We start from the raw sequence: 23,389 nt of genomic DNA, 5'->3' as shown, positions 1-23,389 counted from the left end.
TTAAAAATTACCTTACATTTATATTTCAATTAGAATTTATTTTCTTTGAAATCCTATATATTTCACAGTACACATTTTAAATCATTATTCTAAGAAGGGGTGCACATACTTCAGCAGACTGCTAAAGGGGTCTATAAACCTCCCACTCCCCAAACTGCCCTTTAATTATTTTTAAAGGAGGAAGACAAATACAAATCTGATTTTGAGATTCTAAAAGGAAAGTTTTTATAATTTTTTTTTGGTAATCTAGGGAAGATTCTACCTAAGGAAGAATACAGAATAAAAATCATATAAGTTTTGTTTTTTCCTCTTAGGCAAATAATAAAGGCATTGGAATACTATGTACTATTTATTTTTCTCTAGAAAATTTCATTCTAAATATTTATGAACAGAAGTTTAAATGAATTTTCTTTCTTCAGAAATGATTTCGGACACCCTGTGCTAATGTCTTTCTTTTTTTTAGGTTCTTCTTTTTGCAAGGCAAATGGGGTTAAGTGGCTTGCCCAAGGCCACACAGCTAGGTAATTATTAAGTGTCTGAGGCCAGATTTGAACCTAGGTACTCCTGACTCCAAGGCCAGTGCTTTATCCACTACACCACCTAGCCGCCCCTTGCTAATGACTTTCTTTTCAACAGTTCCTTTAGGATTTTTCATTGGAAGAAATGATGATTTATGTGCAATAATTAATAATTATTCATTTAAAGACTAGACTTTTATAGACAAGTTTATGTTTAAATATTAATCACCTTTAGTGTTGCTGTTGTTTTACATCATTGTCAATTCCCAAAATATTCCAATTATTGTCACTTTCCTCCACCTGATTATTTAAGAGAACCTTCTTTCATAAGTCAGTTAAGTAGAACCATATGACACTGAGATGGCGCTATTCAGAATCTATAGCTTATTGTGTTTCTTATGCATTGAATCATCATAAAACAGATAATTTTTGAAATGTACTAGAAGAGTTTGATTTAAAAAATCCTATTTTAATTTCATAAAGAAAAATTAACTGTTAACTAAAACATAATAATAATAATATAATAATTACAATGACTTTGTAAGAGAAAGGAGGTATGTTTCATTATCTGTCCTTTAACTGCTCAATGAAGTTGAATTTAGTTTAGTTATCACTTAGTGATGTTCTAATTTATATTACTGGTGTCCTATTATTTCTTTGCTTCTTTTTCTTCACTTTTATCAATTTACTATGTGTCTCTGAATTCCTCATATTGTTATTTCTTAAGAATATATTACTATTCCATTATATTCATTTACTATGGATATATATATGTGTGTATATATATATATATACACACATATATATATATATATACATATATATATATATATATGTATATATATATATATATCTCCCCATGGATATCAACTTCATTTCTTCTTTTTTTTTTTGCTACCACAAAAAGTACTACTATGATGAAGATTTTGGTTCATATTTGTTGTTTAACCTCCATGGGCAAAATGGTAGATAAAATTTTGCTAAATAGACAGAAGTGTATTTATAAAAGGAATTTTTTACATACAAGGAAATCTAATTTCTATCTGTGCAAGTTCTACATAAATATACTAATTGACATTTTGGTACAGGATTTTGATGATCCATGTAGAAGGACTCCCCTTTTTTATAAGTTTCAACTTGCCAATTTCTTAAATATGGGGGGGGGAAAGGATGTAGTTTACCATAACTTACTCCCCAAAATTCTAGGTCTCCTTTTGTCTGTAGAGGTCAATTTTCTATGTGTCCATCTCTAAATATAACTTTGTCTATATATTACACATATAGATAAAATATATATATGAATATAAATCCATTTCATTTGTATTAATTTGTTTCTTAGAATAAATTTTCAAAAACTTAACTGAAGAAAGCAGGAGGAACAAAATGAAGGAAAAAGACTAAGGATAGAGGTGGAAAGGGAGGGAGAAAGGAAAGGTGAAAAGAGGTTAAGAAAGTCTAAATTGTTAAAGTGCTTATGTATTAAGAGAATGGTAAGAAATGAAGATGATCATTTAGTTTAGACATATTTTAGTTCTATATGAGATTAAAAATTTTATTTGGTTCATTTTCTTATTTTTCCACCCAGTCTATACATTGGGTCAAACAAAGTTTGAGACATTGCTCAGTAGGAACCCCCACAGATATTTTCAGAACAGAACCAAGGACCATAATTATAACTTCAAATAGTGAGAATTCAAAAACATGTGACCACTTGACAGGATACATTATTTGTACTAATTGGGATCTGGTGGGTAGTACTTTTCTTTTGATATTCTTTAATTTATGCAAGCCCAATGTGAAAAGGTTAGATTTATAGTTAATTCTGTCCTTATAAAACTATAATAGGATTAAAAAAATCAATCTCTTCTAGTACATTTCAAATATGTTTTTCAAAGATTCAATCCACAAATATTTTATGAACTCAACTATTGTACAATTTATAACATTATAGTATATTATAAGGCATGCCAACATTATTCCTATTATTACAATATGATGAAATTGGGAGAGAATCAGCAAAGGGCATAGAAGAATCTACTTTTTTTGGAAAAATATAAGATGTTAAGTCATGAGATCGCATCACTAATTTTCTATGGCATTATGGGATTTTAAGACTATAAAAGATTTAAAGATCACATAATCTAGATCTACTTTTTTGTTGTTGGTTTTGTCCTTTGTTCCTGAAGAAGAACATGACATTAGGGAGGTGATGGCATGATATGCATGTAAATTAGATCTGAGTGAGGGGGCGCTGTGCAAAGTCACTAGCCTCACTTCATCTTCCAATGAGTCTTCTCTTCCAATGACTCAGATTTCTGAGTCCAATGTCAGATATGAATCAGGATTGGAGATGGTCTGGATTTGAGGCAATCAGGATTAAGTGACTCACTTGAAGTCATACAGCTAAGTGTGTCAAGTGGCCAGGTCCCTCTGACTTTGGGGTCAATGGTCTAGCCACTGCTCCACCTTACTTGTTATAAATCTATTTATTTTATGTAGAAAATGGGGTTAAGAGAATTACAAGTATTCTGCCAAGTCTAAAGTGCTATACAAATGTTATTTTTTAGACTATTATTATTATCCAAGGATAGGTAGGGCCAGAACCTACTAATCCTAAAATTTGCCTCCTTGTTCTTTCCACACAATGTTCTATCTAGATTAAAACTGACTGTACCTGGAAATCAGCTTAGTTATCTGAGGTCATGGTAAATGAATTTGGAAAGTCAGTTCCAGAGTTATCACTGGATAGGTGTCAGACCTGGAGCAAACTATACCTCTTTTTCATTTCAACAATTGGGATGATAATAGTTTAAATAGAAGCAGTTTGTGAATTAACAAATAATTGAAAACTGGTTTGACTTTGCTCACTCAGAAAAAAGTTTCAAGAATACTTTCAGCAACATCTTCCTTGACTTTCACATCTAAATCTTTCCAGGAAAGGGGTGAAAAAAAAAAAAGGACTGAACCTCTACAATGTGTTAAAATACATCCAAGACAGTCTCTTCCCACAAGAACTTATATTTTGAACCAAAAAAAAAAATCATCATTGACTTTATAAAAAAAAGATTTTACGATAAATAGTTTTAAACCTAAGAAGGAAAAAGAAAAATATGCCAGGTCTGATAAATTCATTAAATTTAAAAAATCCTTCCTTTCATTTGACCTGGCTACCTACACTGATTCAGAAGATGTCCTCCTACCATCACACCAACTCTTCTTTAATTAAGAATAAATAAAGGAATGATGACAATTAGGGTGCATCTGTGGGCCAGTGGGAACCTTGAACTTGCACAGGTTCTCCCTTCTTTCCTCTCTAGAAGAACAAGTTAAATGCAAGATTTTAGCTGCAAAGAAAGTTTAATTGATATCTGCCAACTAATTAATGCAATTGCCTAATATAAAACAAAACACATGACTTTATTTTGTTCTCCACAGAAAAAATTCCCCAAAGATCTGGAGTTTAACTATAAGCTTCTCACAAGTATAAGGAAGGTTAGGAGTTTTCTCTCTCTCCACCCTCACAACCCCTTATATGGTAGAATCTCCTCCACACATCTATTTTTGGAATAGCTATTGGTTTTGATAATTAAGACTTAGGGATAGACTGGTAGAAATACTGATAAAAAAACTAGATTTTTTTTTTTTTGGTAAATGTGGATAGGAAGCAAAAAAATGTAATTCACATTTACATGATGCTTTGTAATTTTTACGAAGTGATTCCCTCAGAAGGGGAGGCAGTGTATTAGTGGATCCTGGTCTTTGGAGAAAGTTCAAGCTCAGCTTCCAACAAAGTTGCTTGAGGCAAATCCATTTAACTCCTCAGTGCTCATGGCAATTTTCTAGGACCTTCAAATACAGAGAAGAGGCCAAACTCTTCATTCTAGCTCCTTAAACCAAAGAAATTCTAATTATCTCAGCCTTGATTCCTATCCTCTTATGTCACACTAATCCATTGAGCTAGGAAATACAAATATTACTGTTATCATTTTAGAGATGAGAACATAAGGAGGCTTGGTGATTAACGCAGGGTTCTATGGAAGATAGGGGAGGCAAGACACACATAAGCTTTCTGACTCCAAGACCTGGTCATCAAGAAATAGTCACTATGACATTGATATTTTAGGGAAGGTGACTGCTAAATCTATTAATCCCAGTCTAATTTTTCTCCTGAACTACAGACCTGTATCCCTATAATGCTACATCTCCAACCAAAAATTTCTTGTGATACATTTATTACTTCTATGACAAAATACAAACTCCTCAGTCTGGCATTTAAGATTTTCCACATTTGGCTACAACCTATATTTCCAGGCTTATTTCAGATTATCTTCCCTTCATAAAATCTATATTTGAGCCAAACTGGACCACTAGCTCAGAGTATCTAGTCATTTTTCTCTTTGTTACTTTGCATTAACTGTTAGCTATGCCTCCAAAAAATACCTTTTTTCTCATCTATCTTATTCCTTATCTTCAAAAATTCAGCTCAGGTTCCATCTTCTGATAAGGAAACTTTCTTCTTTCCTGTCTCTTGAAAGTACTTCTCCTTAAGCAACTAGAATATGCTGCCTATTTCTATTTTTGTGTTCTTCCTTTTTTAAAAACATACTTAAAGATATCTTAGGTCTGCTGTGCACCCTGATCCTTCCACCATCCAAAAGAAGTTCTAATGATGCAGAGAATCATAAACATAGGGAATATTCAAATTAATTGAAAACAAAATTTTGTAAATCTTCATTGTTCCTCTATAATTTTGCTAAAAGACTGTCTTGACCTCCAGACTGACTTTGGAGACAATCTCATAGGTAAAACAAACTGGATTATGCAGGCACTGAAACAACACCCAAGACTACCCAGGCCAAAATCAGCAGCCTTACACCCCTCCCCAAAAGGCAAACTCTCCTGTGGTGAATTGGGCAACTCCCAAGTCACCTCCTCTTCCCATGGATCCAGAAGGGGGGGATTTAAGGAGATTTCAGGTGAGGTTCACTCTCTTGCTTTCAGATTTCTGCTTAATCTGGCAACTGGCTAGCTAAAACTAATTAACAATCCACCTGGCTTTTTTAAATCTCTAACTCCTCAATCACTTCTTTTGTGTTGTAACTTCTTTTTTTTAAATAAATCTCTATTTTCTTTTTACACCTGCATTCCTGGGTCAAGTAGTGATTCTTCAGTGGAAGTATCAAACTTAATACAACACTAGAGGGCTGGGCCAATTTCTGCAGCTTAGCCCAATGGTTCATATATATGGTATGTGTTTAATAAATGCTTATTTAATTGAAGACAATCACAAAGGCAACCAGCCACAATGGTATATAAAACAACCCCATCTCCAAGGCAAGGTCTTTTTTCATTGTGGCTTGATGCATGGAAATGATGTAAAGAATGATGAATGCAGCAGAAAACAAAATCTATAATTTTAAATGCTGTTAAATCTTGTTAAATGAGTGGAGGTTGCCCTGCTCTTGAGATGTAAACCGACCCCGTGTTGATTGTGTCCAGCATCCCCTGGACACTGTTATTTGTATCTTGTCCCCCGTTTCCCCCTTCACTTCACTTTGACCTAAATGCTGACATGACAGGAAATGACATGTTGAATTTGGGGGTTGAGCACCTTGGGACAAGAAGAACCAGTGTGTAACTTGCCATTGGAAGATACCTGGGCCAAGATGTAAGACCATTCCACCGCCCAAGCACCACCCTCAGTCCAACCTGCCACAGAATGGTATTTAATAGGAATCACAACCCCTTGGAACTCTCTGCTTCTTCCAGGCTCCCATCCAAGGATATTGGGGCTTTCTCATGCTCTTCCTTAATCCACATGAAGCACTCTCACCATACGGCCTGTTGAAACCAAACCTCATGGCTGCCCCCCCCCCAACTTTCTGTCTCCCTCTCCCTCCCTCCCTCCCTCCCTCCCTTCCTCTCTCTCACACTTCACCTGGCCTGTCCTTAAGGTGCTTTCTGCTTTTCTTACTGATTTTGGCCTGTGACCTTGTAACAATATTTTGGCATAATAAAATCCTGAGCAGCTTTAACATCCCAGACAGCTTCGAATTCTTTCACCTTTTTCAGTGGCCTTAAATCTTTTGTCTTCAATCTCTAAATCATTAATAATCAGCAACACTGTGATGATGGTCAACAAAGTACAGTTAAAAGGATTTGGAGACAAAGGACCTAAGTTTGATTCCCAGTTCTATGATTCATTAACTGTGTTACCCTAGACTAATTCCTTTTATATCTCTGGGTCTTGATTTCTTTATCTATAAAATGAGGGGTTTGTACTATATGACTTAGGAAATTCCTTCTGGCCTAAGATATTTGATCCCATGAGACAGAGTTCTCTGGGAGTTTCTGGAATAATATAGAAAAGAAGCAATACAAAGCCACAGAAACCAAAGACTAGATAAGAGAGACTGATTTGAGGTGTTCAAGCATAGGTGTGTATTCATTGATACTCAAAATGTCTGTATTTCAGTTTCTATAGTTCTGCTATAGTTGACTTTAAAGAAAAGATTTCTCTGAACAATAGATATTAACTTATTGGATCATACAACTAAAATGAGTCTTAAAAGACTATCAGGCCCAACTTCCTGATTTTTATAGATGAGTAAAGAGAATAAAACCCCCCATTACGTCACCACATAATTATAAAAAAGCTTCACTTGAGTTCAGAAATGATCATTTAAAAAGATGACCTCTTTCATTTAAAAGGATCAAATTTTCAAAGAAAATTTGCTCTTTTAAAGAAAATATCTGTAATTTCTGACAAATAAGTGACCTTTGCATACTTACACATCTAGCATTTAAAACAAATCTAATGTATAAAATATTTTGGATCAGGGAGCAATACTAATACTATACTACTACTACTACTACTACTACTACTACTACTACTACTACTACTACTACTACTACTACTACTACTAAAAAATAACATTTTTCAGTTTACAAAGTGCCTTCCTCAGGGAAACCATTAGTATAAGTGTTATTATCTCTATTTTACAGGTAATAAAAGTATGGCTCAGAATACTGCTACTATGATTTGCCATGCATTGAACAGCTCGTAATAGACAGGCCTTGAACCTGGATTTACTAAACAAGGACTCATTCCATTAAAAATATAGACCTTTATGAAAAAAATTTAAACGCCTTTCCCCCCAATCAGAATGTCAAAAATTTGAGGGAAAGGATAGTATGTTTGACTTTTTGGTATTTGGGGGGCTTATATATAATATAGTATTAGTGTTTAAAAAATGCTTGTTGACTCACTAATTATGCAATGTTGCCTTCCTAATGGGAATATGAGGATAATATTGACAGGAAAATTTTCTAGGGAGAAGATATATATTTAGGAAAGAATTATCAGCTAGCATCTTCAGTATGGGAGTAGACAGTGAAAAAGATAAGGTAGGAGGAGGGAGAAAAAAATCATTAAAACGATAGCTGTGGTGTCTGTACATTTTGGAGAGCCTCTCTTACTGGAACAGCATGAAGATTTTGGACTTCAATCAACTGTCTTCAATTATTAGGTGCCAAATGAATCAATTTAGTTATCTAAGAAATAACAAAGTATAGAAAAACTAACTTTTCTTTGTAGCTGTCTTTGGGCATATCAATTACATCAAGTTTCTGGAAAATAAGATGAAGATGCTAAGGATAAAGACAAGACTTTTGAAAGAACAAATGTTTACAAGGACAGTCTTTGAAATAGGAAGTAGACTTTTCTTTTTCACTACTACAGCAGATTGAGAAAAGACTAATTGGCAGAAGTTTCCGGAAGGTTTCAGTTATACATTAGGAAGAACTTCCTGGCAGTTAAGAGCTGTACAACAATAAAATATGCTGTCTTATCAGCTAGAGGTGAGGAAGAAGATTAGATCCTTCTCAGGGATGTTTTGATGGGATTTATCCCCTAGGTACAGGTCTAACTAATGAAAAGGTAGCTTATCTCACTGAGATTCTATGATTCAATTTTTTCCCCCCTATATGTTTGCTCAGATCTTGCAAGAGAATAAATTAGTCTATGTCTGAAGAAATATCCAAAGATGCAAATGACTTAGTGTTACAAAGCAAAAAGGCAGATGATTACCTCCTACATTCCTTCCTTCAAATCCTTCATTCATTCCTACAAAAATTGTTTGCTTTTATTCATAGCAGCTATGTTTGTGGTGGCAAAGAATTGGAAATTGAGGGGATTTACATCAATTGTGGAATGGTTTAATAAACTGTGGTATATGTATGTGATGGAACATGAAACCAGAAGGGATGGGAATTCAGGGAAGCCTGCAAGGATTTACATGAACTGATGTTGAGTGAGATGAGAAGAACCAGAAGAACATTGTACATCCTAACAGCAACATGGGAGTGTTGATCAACATTAATGGACTTGCTCAGACCAACAGGGCAACAATCAGGCACAATTTTGGGGTATCTGCGATGGAGAAAGCCATCTGTATCCTAAGAAAGAATTGTGGAGTTTGAACAAAGACCAAAGACCTTTAATTTAAAAAAAAACTGTTCTTATTATGTAATTCTTCTACATCTCATACTTTATGTTTCTTCCTTAAGGATACGATTTCTCTCTCATCACATTCAACTTAGATCAATGCACACCATGGAAACAATGTAAAAACTAACAGAATGGGGCAGCTAGGTGGCAGTGGATAAAGCATGGGCCTTGGAGTCAAGAGTCCCTGGGTTCAAATCCATCTCAGACACTTAATAATTACCTAGCTGTGTGGCCTCGGGCAAGCCACTTAACCCCATTTGCCTTGGGGGGGGGGGGGGAAGCACGATCAGGGGAAAAAATTGTAAAATTCAAAATAAGTAAAATCTTTCAAAAAAATTGTTACTTGGCACCCAGGATGTATATATTTTAGTTCAAGCTCATTAAAAACACTTCTATTAAGAAAAATTTGACTATTATTTTGGAACCCCTGACAAGTACCGAGATGTCTCCTTTAAACAAAGACACTGATAAAATAAATGTCTGTAAATAATACTGAATATTCCACAAGCATTTCACCAAGATATTACTATTTCTCAGTATTATATTCTTCCTGATGGTCCTAAACAGGTGTCTCAGTATGACAGGGAGATAACTTAGTATCCTCAAAGCAGAGACAACTGAATCCCACTTTCAGTCATTTAAACGTGGGTTCCATGGTGGATAATATGCTTAACATCAGAGCACCAGCCTGCTTGAGCTTAATTCATCCCTATGTCACTGGTCAGAATGACTCTTAAGACCTTTCTCCATTATCTGTGATCTATATTGAGGATATCTATACTGAAAAAATAACAGATCCTTGAAGTACTGGAAAAAATATTAAAGATATGAAATTAGATACTTGCCCAGATATGTCAAGGGATAGGGAGACAGTATGGTATAAAAGAAAGAATACTATATATAAGTAAGAAGATAAGTTATAGTTAGTCCAAGCTATCAAACAGCTGGACTTTATATTTGGTAAATTATTTCACCTCTTTGGGTCTCAATTTCTTCATCTGTGAAATAAAGGAGTTAGACACGATGAACTCTAAGGTTCCTTCCAAGTGCAGGATTCTATTACCTATTTTTGAAATTTCAAACTTACTGAGTATATGTTGCAATAACATTTACAAGGTTTCAGTATTCTTGTCATTGATTCTTATGCATTATGAAACATAGGATAAAGAAAAAACTATCTAATTTATTACTTTATATTATAAAAATTTAGTGCTTGGCAAATTAGCTATTTTAAGAATGGCAGATTTACATGTTTACAGTTGGATATAGTTATCATATGTATAGCCTAACAGGACTGAGGTAGAAGATTAATAATTCATGGTTAAAAGCAAAAATTATGTATTATCACTTTCTAACTTGTACCACATTACAAGTCAGTGATAATCTAAAAACTTCTAAACAAATATTTTAACTACAACTATGGAAATAACCACATAAAATATTTTTGTTACTCTAAAAGAGGAAATAATTCAGTAAAAGCACAATACTCTAAAATATGCTAGCCTAAAATAATTTTGAATAAAAAGTAGAGCAGTGAAAAACACTTGAAATTAATCTGATTTTTATAGTTCTTAGATTTCTTATCAATTTACTTAATTAAGGAGGCCTGTTCTGCAGCATGATGCATTTTTGAAAGTTGAGAGAGTTTTAAATTGATCATAATTCAACAGCTGTCTAATTTGTAGCTAAGCTGGAAAGCAAGTTAGACATATTTATATGATGGGAGAGCAGAAACGTCAACATTTAGCTGTCTTCAAAGTACCACTGGATTCAGGAAACACAGGAAGCCAAATTTTTGAAGGCAAAACACTACTTCTTCCCTGGCTGGCCTGCCCACTGCTATGGCAACTTCAAACAGTGATGATCAAAGACCAAAAAAAGCAAAGAAACTGGAACCCCTTTATTGGCTAGGCATTGAGCAACAGTAATTCTGACTTTTTAAAAATGAGTCACTAGTTCAAAAGAAGCAGTTGCATTGCAAAGCCATTGCTCAGAATGCCTCTTTGCCAATCTAAGATAAAACACACTATTATTAAATCTTGCCTTCCACAAAGCATGAAGTCTTCCTCAGGTGTCCTTACTGAAATAGCTGGAAACAGAGCTAGTGGGATAACCTTAGAGCAAGGGATGAAGAATTGTACATCTAAACTTCCATCTCACCATCTGCTTTCTGGTATCTCTCAGGGCACTGATTTCTTTTGCAGGTACATTATATAGACAAAATAAAAAATACAAAATACAAAATACAATGGTACATGATTATAATGGAAAATTTTTCTGACAAACATAATGTTTACAGAGAAGCATGGAAAGACTTATATGAACTGATGCAAAGTGAAGTAAAAAGAGTCAAGAAAAGAACACACACCATGACTACAGCAATATACATGTTTCCATTTACAACAGCAACAAAATAATGTAGGACTAAGTTTTGCCCCAAAGAAAAAAATGGGAAGATCCTTTCTCTGATCTTCTGAAGAAAAGGAGATCTGTGAGTGAGGGATGTGAGACAGAACATCAGACATTTTTAATAGAATTTAATTTTGCTGAACCCTTTTTTTCCTTTCTTCTGCCATACTTTATTTAAAGGGATAACTTCCAGCATGAGAGAAGTAATGGACTGGGAAATACTAATGATGAAAAAATTAAATATTTCAATAAACATTTGTTTTTAAAAAATCACAAACACTAGACAAATATTAGAATAATTAATTTTATGAAGGTTCATTGTTGAGATGAAAAATAGAATTTCAATGTTCAGACCAATAAACAATATTAATGAATCCATTTCTTAGACCTTATTCAATCAGACTCTTATTTTTTCCTAAATGAAAATCCACTCATTGCTTGAGTCTTAAAAAATATTCTGAGGACATGAGGATAAATCAAATTTGCAATTTAAGAAAATAAAAAGACCTATATTCAACAATTCAACTTTGGATATGACCAGTGGGATGGCTAACTTTAACATATTATAGGTATTGATTTAAAGACAGACTGCAAGAGGGATGGGCATATAACTGGCATGTTGAATTGCCCTTAAAATTTGTTTTTGTGGAGAGCATAGAGGAAAAAATATTATTAAGTCAAAAGAAACACAGATAAAGGAATCCCTGTATAATAATGCACCTAATCAACAAAAAATATTCAACTATGTCATTTATATATCACTAGTCAAATCTCACAATAATTTAACAAAATAGCTGAACGCCAAGTCAGAATGGTTAATGATCTGATAGTCTCTTGTAGCACTGCTGTACCTAATGCATTATTTTCACAAATACAATTAACACTACTAAAGTAAAAACCACATACTGTATAACTTACTTCTGGAATGCCTGCTCCAAAAGTAAGCATCTAGATATCACTTTTTTATTTTGTTTTATTATTATTTTATTTTAATAAATGTAAATATAAAGTATATTTATATTTTAGCCTTCTCTTTGTTGCTCTCTTCATCTTCTTGAACTCACTGAAACCTGGCTTCCTCCTGATTACACAGCTTTACTGGTTGCCATAACCAGCACTTGTATTTTCATTCATTTACCCCTCTTATTCATTAGTCATGGTAGGGGAGCTGCATTTCCTCTTATTTGCCACTTCCAAGGACCCTTTGTGAAGGTTTATATTTAATCACTATTTAACCCTAATCAAGATGCTATTGTCTAGAACACTCTTCTCCCTTCCTCACTAAGTTCAATGCCTTGCTCACAGTCTTTCTTTTCTCTCCAAATCTCACAATCATAATATGGGCCTTGAACACAAATATTCTTCCTCCCTCTACTTTTCAAGCTTCTTAGACCTTATGACTTTCCCTCCCTGCAATCCCAGATGCACAGCAAAGACTTCCAAGAAAAGTCCAAATGTGGTTAGACACAACTAAATTATTGAACAGGGTAAATGGGATTCTTTAGGCCCTGAAATGCTAGGTTGTATAAGTGACATGCATTACACTAAGATCCAAGGATTTCAAGAAGACCAATGAATTTGGATAAGAAAAAAAGAGTATCATTATTTACACCAAATATAACTGAAATTTAATACTTACTTTTGTTATAAACATAGGAAATAAACCACAAGGACTTGGTCATCAAAGGAAATCACAGGTATTTCATAACATTCCACAGTTGCTAAATATATCTCAGGATGTCATTTATGCTCATTATTTTTTCCAATCACTGTAGCTATTAAACCTGCTGCTAGAACATATATGTGGTTGCAGTATTCTCATCTACTCACTGTTTTTCAATATAACTGGATTTCTGTGCAATCTTATGTTTTTTATTTTGAGCATTTAAAATAATAAAAATATTACTCTGAGAAGTGACTGGTAGGCTACACTAGATACACAAAGTATAATGACATAGAAAGGCTTAGGACACAGGAAAACTCTTAGGAAAGGGGAGGGGAGTTAATAAAGCAATTACCATATAAAAGGAAATGTGCTTTTTTCCCCCAAATATTATCTCATTTGATCATTACAACATGAAGATACCAACTGAGGCACAGAGAGGTTAAGTAACTTGCCCAGGGTTACAAAGCTAGAAAGCATCTAAGGCTAGATGTGAACTCAGATCTTCCTGCTTCCACATCCAGCACTCCATCCACTAAACAACCTAACTGCTCAATTAACTATAAATCTTTAAATATATGAACGGATTGTTAGATATTTTTAAAATCTCTAAATGTGAGTTAGGATAAAATCATTCAAACATACTTTCCCTCAAACTAGTTTGAAATTCACAAGTATTTCCAAATGTAAGGCTATATAATAACAGAGTTTAAAGAAAGTCAAGAAATAAATTTGCCTTCTAAATAAATTTCAAGATGGTTGATATACAATGAAAATTCATTGTTGATTTTTTTAGGGGAAAAGAAGGAGATGAGAACAGTATTGAATAGAAAGAAATGAGATAAAGAAAGGCAATATCTAGATTATAATGAATAAACTGGCATAACATTATGAATTGGAGTGTTAATGGATCGAAGACTTAAAGAGAACTACAAAAAAATTAAATCATATATTTTTCATCTAAATTTAACTGGGAGTTATGACAAAAAGATTCATAGAGGTTTAAGATGTAGAATGAGTCTGAGAAATTGCTAAAAGAAATTCAACAATCTAGTTCCTAATCAAAGGACTAAAAGTGAGATTTGTAATATCCAGAGAGGTGAAGGGTCAGGAATCATAAAATTGTGAATTCCTTCATTACAGTGTAAGTTCTTTGAAGGCAAAGACTGTCTTTTGCCTCTTCTTATATTCTGAGCATAATAGCACAGTACAGTACCTGGCTCAAAACAGGGTCTTAACAAATGTTTACATAATGATTATTGGTAGAAAAATCATAGTTCTCTCAAAGCAAGTTCTCTATCCTATGAACATTCATCCAATAGCAATTAAATACAAACTATACTGAGAAACTGTAAAGTTTCATGTGATGTTAACCGAAAAGAATTCTTAGTTTTAAGATGAAATTCTACACTTTTACAAAAACTTATTTACCTGATAATTCTCTGGGCAGCATATTGATGAAGTGAACGAAACTGTGCTGACATATTTGCTAAAGCTGCCAAACAATTTGTATGAAGGTACTTGTCCTGTCAGAAAACATAAATGAAAGATGTACTTATATATCTATATATCTATATCTATATCTATATATATATCTATATTTTATAAAATATCTATATTTTATAAAAAAAAGTGAATTATGGAAGAAGTCAGTTCAACTGTGACCACATTTTACATGTCTGTATTGGAAGGATAACTGAATTCATCAGTTGTGCCCATTTCTCTTTGCTAGTCATCTTTTTCACAAAATCATTTCTGCTGAGATCTCAAAGCTGTCTTTAGGACTTCTATAAATGTAGTTGTCTCAAAGTACATACTTTCCTTTTTTTCTTGAAACTTCCCACTTCCTCACCACCCCAAACTTCCCCTCATTAGTCTTTTCCTTCTTTGGGCATTTCATTGCTGACACTTAGTAAAGGCAATGTACCGTTCTCAGTTGATACCCTACACCTTGTAGAAAGAGAGATAGTCTAAGAGTGGAGGATAATCTCTCACCATTCTTCACAAATAAATTTAAATAATATACTATACTATATTCTCTTCTCTAAATTAAAAAATTAATGTTTCACCCCAATTTTGTGTTATATTCTTTTGATCAAATGTCACTGATAAAAGATATTGAAGATGGTTGTTGAATAAAGATACTATATATATAACCATTACCCTTAGGGAAGCAAAGAAATCAGGTAAAACAATGATCATGAGATAATCTTACTTTTTCATATTCTATTTCATGAAAATATCAGCATTTCAAAAATTCTTATTTTACTTGAAAATGCAAAAAGACAAAAAAAATATATCAAAGGAAATTGCTGTAAAAATGCATACCCTTGTTCTTGTCATGTTGTATTGAATGGTTCTTATTACCACCAATATCAGAAGACTACCCAGTGAAATCTCTGTTAAAACCCGTTCTGAATACCAGGTAATATTTTTGAGTATCTGAAAAGAAGGGGGAAAAAAGTAAATATAATGAGATTAGGAAAGAGAGAAAAGTTAACATCCAATTTTCCACTGGTTACTACTTTAGAGATTAGTAAGTTTGTGAACAACATTTGTGGGACTTAGGAGTCTTGAAAATTTTGCTTTCTTGTTCCTATTAAAATAAATGAAGTGAAAAAAGCTGAAAATAAGAGAATATTTCAAGTGAATATATTAAGAATGCCTTGTTTGGATTGAGTTTAAAATTAAATGTTTTTCTTTCCCGTCAAGTGGGGGTTAGTTTAATGTGACTTCTCAGGTTCTTTTTTCTGCTGTTTTCATTTACATACACACACACACACACACACACATACACATACATAGATACACACACACACACACACACATATATGAAATTGCCCCAATCTAGGCTATAATTGATGCATTAAACCCAAGCTCCATTATAAAATCATACAATCAATCATTCATTTACGACACTTCTACAGAAACAACAGTTCCATGCAACATCATTTCACCTAAAGATAGTGCTAGGCAGAGCATGCTTGGATACTCCTTTCTTAAATATGAAGAATTCTTTAATTAAAAAATGTTGGAAAGAACAAGGAGGAAAGATAGTAAGTGACATTAAAACAGGTTCTCAGTTGTAGGAAAAGACTTACAATGTATTAGCAAAATATTTTACCTAAAATAGGGCTTCAAAATATTTTCTCTGGACCAAATCACTTTAAAATCAGCAAGAATATACAGAGGAGGGGCGGCTAGGTGGTGCAGTGGATAGAGCATTGGCCCTGGAGTCAGGAGTACCTGAGTTTAAATCCGGCCTCAGACACTTAATAATTACCTAGCTGTGTGGCCTTGGGCAAGAGGAAAAATACACTGGAAAAATCCCTGGATCATCATTATACATTCCTCCCTCCAAAATATAAGGAATCAATCTATGAGATTTATTTAAATGGAAATGAAAAAATGAAAAGATGTGATCTTTGTCCATTATGCTCACAATGATACTAGCAAAAAGCACTAACATAACGCCCCCCCCCCCCCCCCCGCCCCATTCCCAAGGGAAGAAGTAGATCCATTTGCCTTTGTAACACTCCTTGAAAAGCATGACCTTCTCTACTTAACTGCCACTAATACTACTTTAGGTTTCTTCCCTGTCCTGGAACTTATCAATAATTGAGAAAACCATCTTTCCTCCTTCAGTTTTCCAATCAGCAAGCATATCCCTAAATCCCTATTTCACAAATATCCTAACCCATACTGCCTGTCTCTTTTAGTATACTCTGAAATTCTCATTTCTCCTTCTTGCATTCTTTTTCAATCTATTATCTTTGATGATACTTGGCTACTATCTAAAGTCTTTGCATCACTGGGTTTCACCTACAACACTGGCTATGTCATCTCTCATAACCCTGTGTACAATAGTTCTTCAGGGGAAGTAGAAATATTCCTTACTCCCCATTGTCAGTTCCAGATTCTTCCTTTGCTTCCTTATCTCTGCAAATCTTCCCTTCTGTGAAGGCCACAAAATCAAAATTTTCCATTCAATTCAAATTATGGTAAACATAGTAGATTGACCCCCAGATCATCTTCTCTTCTTTTTTAAGGGGTTCAGTACCTGGGTTCAATATTTTCTGATTATCTCCAATTCCTCACCTTATACTAGAGAGCTACCTTCCTGAAATTCCTTAACCTTTTAATTTTTTTTTAAGGTTTTTGCAAGGCAAATGGAGTTAAGTGGCTTGCCCAAGGCCACACAGCTAGGTAATTATTAAATGTCTGAGACCAAACCTTTTAATTTCTAAGACTTCTTAAATCCCATGTCCCTTTCTCCTCCTCAGACACATACAGTGATGTTCATACATTTGATTTTATCAATACATAATTACCCATATGTATTTCACTTTCCTAATTAGAACTTCCTAGCCCTCCCCAAATCTGTTCATAATCCTCAGTGAAATTTCTACTTCCTCAATCCTAGTTCTTTCTTAGTTTAGTACTCATAACTGTGATGTCACTTTCTTCCCTTTTAAACCTCAACTCAAAAGAAATCCATTTCTGATCTACACTGTCATTTGCGTTTATCTCTTTTTCTATTTGTCCTATTACTATTCTCTTGACAAACTTCAGTCCTAGTTTTCTCCTAATATCTATTACCTCCAGTTGAATCCATAAACTGCTGAATATAGCTGAAGTCTCATTCCAACCTCAACTTTCCTGAGAAGATATTCCAAATTTTCTCTTCTTTCATCAAGTTTTGCACATGTCCACCTCAGCTGGGGACCTTATCTCAATTTTCTGAGAAATTTGGGGCCAGTTGACTTGAGCTCTCTTCCACTTTATTTCCAAAATTCTTTTAACATAATTTCTGCTTTTTCACCCTTTCTCTCAGGCTCTGACAAAGAGGTGACTCTTATTTGCTAAAGTGAGTTCCTCTAGATACATCTATGATGTCATTCCTTGCCATCTTTTCCAGTTGACTTCATCCTCAATTATCCCCTTTTCCATAAATCTTCAACCTTTTAGTATCTTTCCCCCTAAACTCTCCCCTTTTCCAAGTTTCCCTATTGTTGTCAAGAGGACCTATCGCTCTCAAACCTAAGTATTACTCTCAATTTTTCACTCTTATTCACTTATTCAATGTCACACTTGCCAATTCATGATGATTTCATCTTTGTAGTCTCTCTCCTATAAATTTTCTCTTCTGCTAACACCACCCTCATGAGGTACATATATATAGGACCTCATCAATCCATGCTTGGGTTATTGCAATGTCACAAATCTTTCCCAAATCCAATCAATTCTCCATTCAGTTGTCAAAGTGATTTTTTAAAAAGTGTATATCCAACCATTTTACCCCCATACTCTATAAACTCCAAGGGTTCCCTATCACTCTAGGATCAAATATAAAAATTCTTGCATTTTATCTATAATATTCCTGGAAATTTTCAATTTGTTTTTGTTTTCAGTATTTAACCATGGAATTTTTCAATTTCTATTTTGCCATTTGATACTAATGCTATTTGATGATTTCTTGAAATATGATAAGTTTTCTTTTGGCTCATGGCTTTCATGCAGTACAGTGATTCTTAAATTATCTTCCAGGTTAGTTATTTTTTTCTATGAGATATTTCATATTTCCTTTTTTCAGTCTGTTTATTTTGTTTTATTTTTTGATGTCTCATGGAATTATCAGTTTCATTTACCCATGCTAATTTTCATGGGGTTATTATATTCAGCAATGTTTTATAACTTTTATTCCTCAATTGTTCCACTGCTTTGTGATCCCATTTGATTTTCTTGGCAAAGATACTGGAGTGACTTGTCATTTCCTTCTCCATGTACTTTTTTTTAAACCAAGTTATTCCCTTTCCACATATTTCTTCCATAGTTTTTATATGGTTTTTAAAATAATGTTTCTCCTTTTTTTTAACCTTTTAGAAATTTTTGTTGGCCAATCTGCATTTTTTTCTTTGAGGCTTCTCTTGTAGATATTTTCAAATAATTCCCTCTTTCTGTATTTGTGTTTTGAACTTTCCTATCTCCATAGTAGGTATTTATGTCTCATCATTGTGTTGTTCATTCATTCTTCCAACCCACTTCTGATTTTGCAGATTATATTAGTGTTAAGCTCTGCACCCTTCTGGAGGGTATGTCTGGCTAGAGCTCCTGTCCTTGTAGATTCTTCTGCTACTTTCACAGCTCAGACTAGAGGACTGGAAGTTTTCACTATTCCCCAAGTGTTGTGATCTCTTCACTGCCCACTTTCACCAAACTCTGCAAGTTCCTGACCCAGGTCTGGGGTCTCTGTTTATGTGTAGCTGATTTTCAACAGATTAATGATGGACTCAAGTCACTGTTAGCCATTGCAGTGCAGTTAGCTACAAAAATGCTGGCATCCTTTGGTCTTGGCACTCTTGATCTAGTTATTCCACTGCAGGCATATGTACTGGGTTAAAGGTGAAAACTGAATCACTGCTGAGTCGAACAGTTAGGGATAGGGCTCAAGCTTGGTTAACTTGTGACTCCTTCCTGTATGCCCTGAATCTATGACCTGAAAATGGGGAGTAGACAAGAGAGTTGCTAGGTGGCCCCAATTCCTGTACACAGAGCTACCTCAGGGGTTTCCATTTTTACTCCTCTACATATGCCTCTGACACTATCCCTTCCCATCTTCTTTAGAAAATTGTGTGCTTCTTTTTCTCTGTCTCCCTCTCTGTTTTAGTCTCTCTCATTCTTAGAAAAAATTCATCAGAACCTACCATCTTCACTTGCCATCATCCTTGTCTCTCTGTGCTTATCTTAAAAACTCCTTCAAAAATTTGCTTCTACTATATTTTTCCTCATTCTTCATTCTCATTCTTATATAAACTCTATAATCTGATTTCTAACCTCAATTCCCAATTGAAACTATTCTTTCTAAATTGCTACTCAATTTCTGAATCTAATGGCCTTTTCTCCATCACCATATTAGTTTACTTCTCTACAATATTTGACACCATTGATACTGGGATACTGTTGAGGGATGTGAGATGTAAAAACAAGGAAGAAGACTGAGTTAGGTCCTGGATTTTCTTAGTAAAGAATGAGGCAAAGCACTCAAATAAGAGAGTGAGAGAATGATGTGGGAGGCTGGAGAAGAGAAAGTTTGGAACAGTTTATATGTTATAATAGAGAATTAGTGAGGAATTGATAACCTGTCTTCCATTAGTGAGGATACAGTTATGATTAGATACGTAAACTTCTAGTGGACCAAGTCAGAAAAGTTGGGTGACTTCTTCCACCTCTGTTTGGTATCATGTAGGAGTTAAGTTTGGCTGGTAAGCAAAATCCAGGGTCAGGATTTGACAAGGTCTGACTAGCAACAAGACAAACCAGCATGGGATTTGAGAGAAGATAATGTAGAGTTGAAATACTTCACTAGGGGATTGAAATTATGTATCCAGAGTAGGAGAAATAATAATAATGTGTATTCTTCATTTTGGAAGAAGACTGTGACATCAGGAAGGTGATGCGAAGCACATGAATTTGATTTGAGTGAGGGGGTGCTTTGCTAAGTCACCAGCCTCATTTTCTTCTCCAGAGTCTAGTGGTCAGATATGAATTAGGACGACTGGAGATGGTCCTGGATGCGAAGCAATTAGGGTAAAGAGACTAGCCCAAAGTCACACAGCTAGTAAGAGTCAAGTGACTAAGGATGCATTCCAACACCCTGACTGAATCCAAGACTAGAGTTTTATCAACTGCGCCACCTAGCAGTCCCAGGAGGAATAGACTAAGAAAGAAATGAAGGGTAGAAGACTTGGGCATCACTGAGGACAAAGAACACATTTAGTAGAATACAGGTATAAGAGAAGATGGAAAAATAGAGGATGTTACATGACAAAGGAATTTCAGAGTTCTTGAACAGGAAAGTGGGACATTTGTGGGTGATGGATATATTACAAATGTAGCAATCCCTATGAGTAGAGAAGTATGTTACAGGAATTAATTTGATGGGAATTGACTTGACTGAAGAACTGGAAAGTCAAGAGTAGAAAAAAATCAATAGAGAAAGCATTTTTACTTTCTTTTACTTAATTTCATCCTGCTCATCTATTTATCCCACTCATCCAAAACAACTTTCTTTTCAATGTTTATATCCTTTAGGTGGTTCTGTTCTCTTTGAATCACTGTATAAATTGTTTAATCTAATTTGCTGATACTTTGCCTATTGCTAAACAGTCCAAAATAAGCAAGTATTACAATATACGCTGAGAAAAAAGACCAGCTGGTCTGATGGGCTTTCTCTGTATGTTTTCCCACTTATAAAAAAACCAGAGACAATACTATTTGTGATATTTACTAACCAGGCTGCAAAGGGCAGTGATTTGCTGGCCTAGGTACTGAAGAAATATGAGCATTAACTATTAAATGATTGAAAGGTTAGATTAAATTAGATGAAAAATATCACAACTTCCTAGTTCTTTCCTCACTACATACAATAGCTTTCCCTTCATTTGCTTTTCATTGAAAACATGTATTTGTCATCTCATCATGAGGTATTCAGGGAACAGCCCTAATTAAAACAGAAAGTCACATGCTACAAGGTAAGATTTGCCCTATCCAGTCCTGAAAACCACTAAAGAAATGGGAAGAAGCTACAGAAAGAGTATTAGAGGAGATAATAGATAGGGAATTTCAGGTAACTATTTTTCTCTGTCTTAATATCTACCTATAAATATTATGAATATAAAATGTCAAACTGTCCTTTTCTTGCAAGCCACATAAAAATGAAGGCTTCTCATACTTGCCATATATTATGTTGATGAATATACATATATAGGTTGTGTGTGTGTATGTATGTATGTATATATATATATTTATACATATATACACATACATATGTATATATGGTATGACACACCTAAATCTTAGTTTCCCTATTCATATGACTGTCTATTCTGATATTGAGGTGAATTTGCTGTGAAATTCTCTTCAAAAAATTAAATTTTGATAAACTATCACTTAAATGATGAATGAATGAATGATAAAACATTTATTAAGTACTTACTATGCCCAGGAACTATGATAACACTATATATACTAATACCAGAAAGCAATACAATCTTTACCTTCAATAATAAATATTTGAAAGGAGGAAAAAACATAGAGAGGAGCTAGCAGAGGATGGGGAGTAGCAACTTATAGCAGTATGATTTAGAAACTGGCAAGATAAAGTATTGGGTACACTTTAATCTTTGATTCATCATCATATTCATAACTGATATTTCAATGATATTTTTAGGGTTTTTAAGATAACATAAAAATTCTCTGATAGTTAATGGCAGAGAGAAAGTTAGGATCCAAATCATCTGACTGAAGTCATCAGAAGTCATAGGAATCAGAATTAAACTGTGGATAGTTCAAAAAGGGAAAATTAATTATATTCTTTATTTCAAGCATTCTTAGCATTATACCAATTTCCTTTCTTCCTCATTTTGCCCTCTCACAGACTTTTTAAGAGAAAAATGAACAAATTTGAAGAGATGTTCATTCTTCTTTGGTCATTTAATAGTGCTAAGAATCACTTTCATTTATATCTCCTTTGTTTTTTTAAAGTTTTAAATTCTAATCACATAACACCATATGCATTTTCCTTTATGTGTATAAAACACACTAAAATCCCTTTTGTAATGTTATAAAAATCTTTGCTATGGCAGTGCTGACAGTTGAATGAAAAAATCTATTTCCTAATGTAATGAGTGACATAAAGAAATTATTTATGAATTACTCATAGTCATTTGCATGTATTCATTAGTAAGTTTGGACCAAATGCCAAGAATAGAGTCTTATTAAATTCAATAAGAGTTAAGGATTTTGCTAAGTAATCTGCATTAATGCTATAGTGATCTTTTTCCCCCTAACATGGATCTGGGCTTTGTTTCTATCATTTTATATTAGGTACAAACACAATCCTTTAAGATATTTTACAATTATATTAAGTTTAGGTCCCCTTAACACACTACTTAGTTTATTTTTATTTTCTCCTAGCTAAGAACATCAGAATAGGTCTGTGTTCTTAGATTTTTGAAATTTTATATCAAGATTTTACTTCTAAGTTTCACATCTTGAAGTAAATCTCCATCTCTTATTTTCTGGGATTAAGAACAAGAGCCAATGAGCATTAAAAAAATTTTTTTTCAACTGAAATACAAAAGACTCAAAAGAAATGCTTGTGCTCTGGAAGAGCTATAAAGGTGGACTCATCTCTTCTCTTTAGTTCATTGTTTTGGAGCAGAGCACTGAGTTGAGACCCACAGTGCTTGTTATAGTAGATCACAGAGAAGATAGGACTTACTACAAAAG

The 23,389-nt window shown here is 34.0% G+C and overlaps 1 protein-coding gene across 3 annotated transcripts in view; it reads right to left on the bottom strand.

The window, feature by feature from the left end:
- Window positions 1-23,389, bottom strand: part of DYM (dymeclin) — a 619,494-nt gene that overhangs the window by 264,468 nt on the left and 331,637 nt on the right. For all 3 annotated transcript variants that reach the window (XM_074206163.1, XM_074206161.1, XM_074206162.1), the window contains 2 exons: window positions 15,428-15,541; window positions 14,531-14,625 (listed from right to left, as the gene is read on the bottom strand). In XM_074206163.1, coding sequence (XP_074062264.1) covers window positions 14,531-14,625; window positions 15,428-15,541 — 209 coding nt within the window. The remainder of the gene's footprint in view (window positions 1-14,530; window positions 14,626-15,427; window positions 15,542-23,389) is intronic.

Source organism: Macrotis lagotis, chromosome X (assembly GCF_037893015.1).
Source record: "Macrotis lagotis isolate mMagLag1 chromosome X, bilby.v1.9.chrom.fasta, whole genome shotgun sequence".
NCBI classification, from domain to species: domain Eukaryota; kingdom Metazoa; phylum Chordata; class Mammalia; order Peramelemorphia; family Peramelidae; genus Macrotis; species Macrotis lagotis.
Note: the sequence above shows the minus strand (reverse complement) of the source record. Positions and strands in the feature narration are given on the sequence as shown.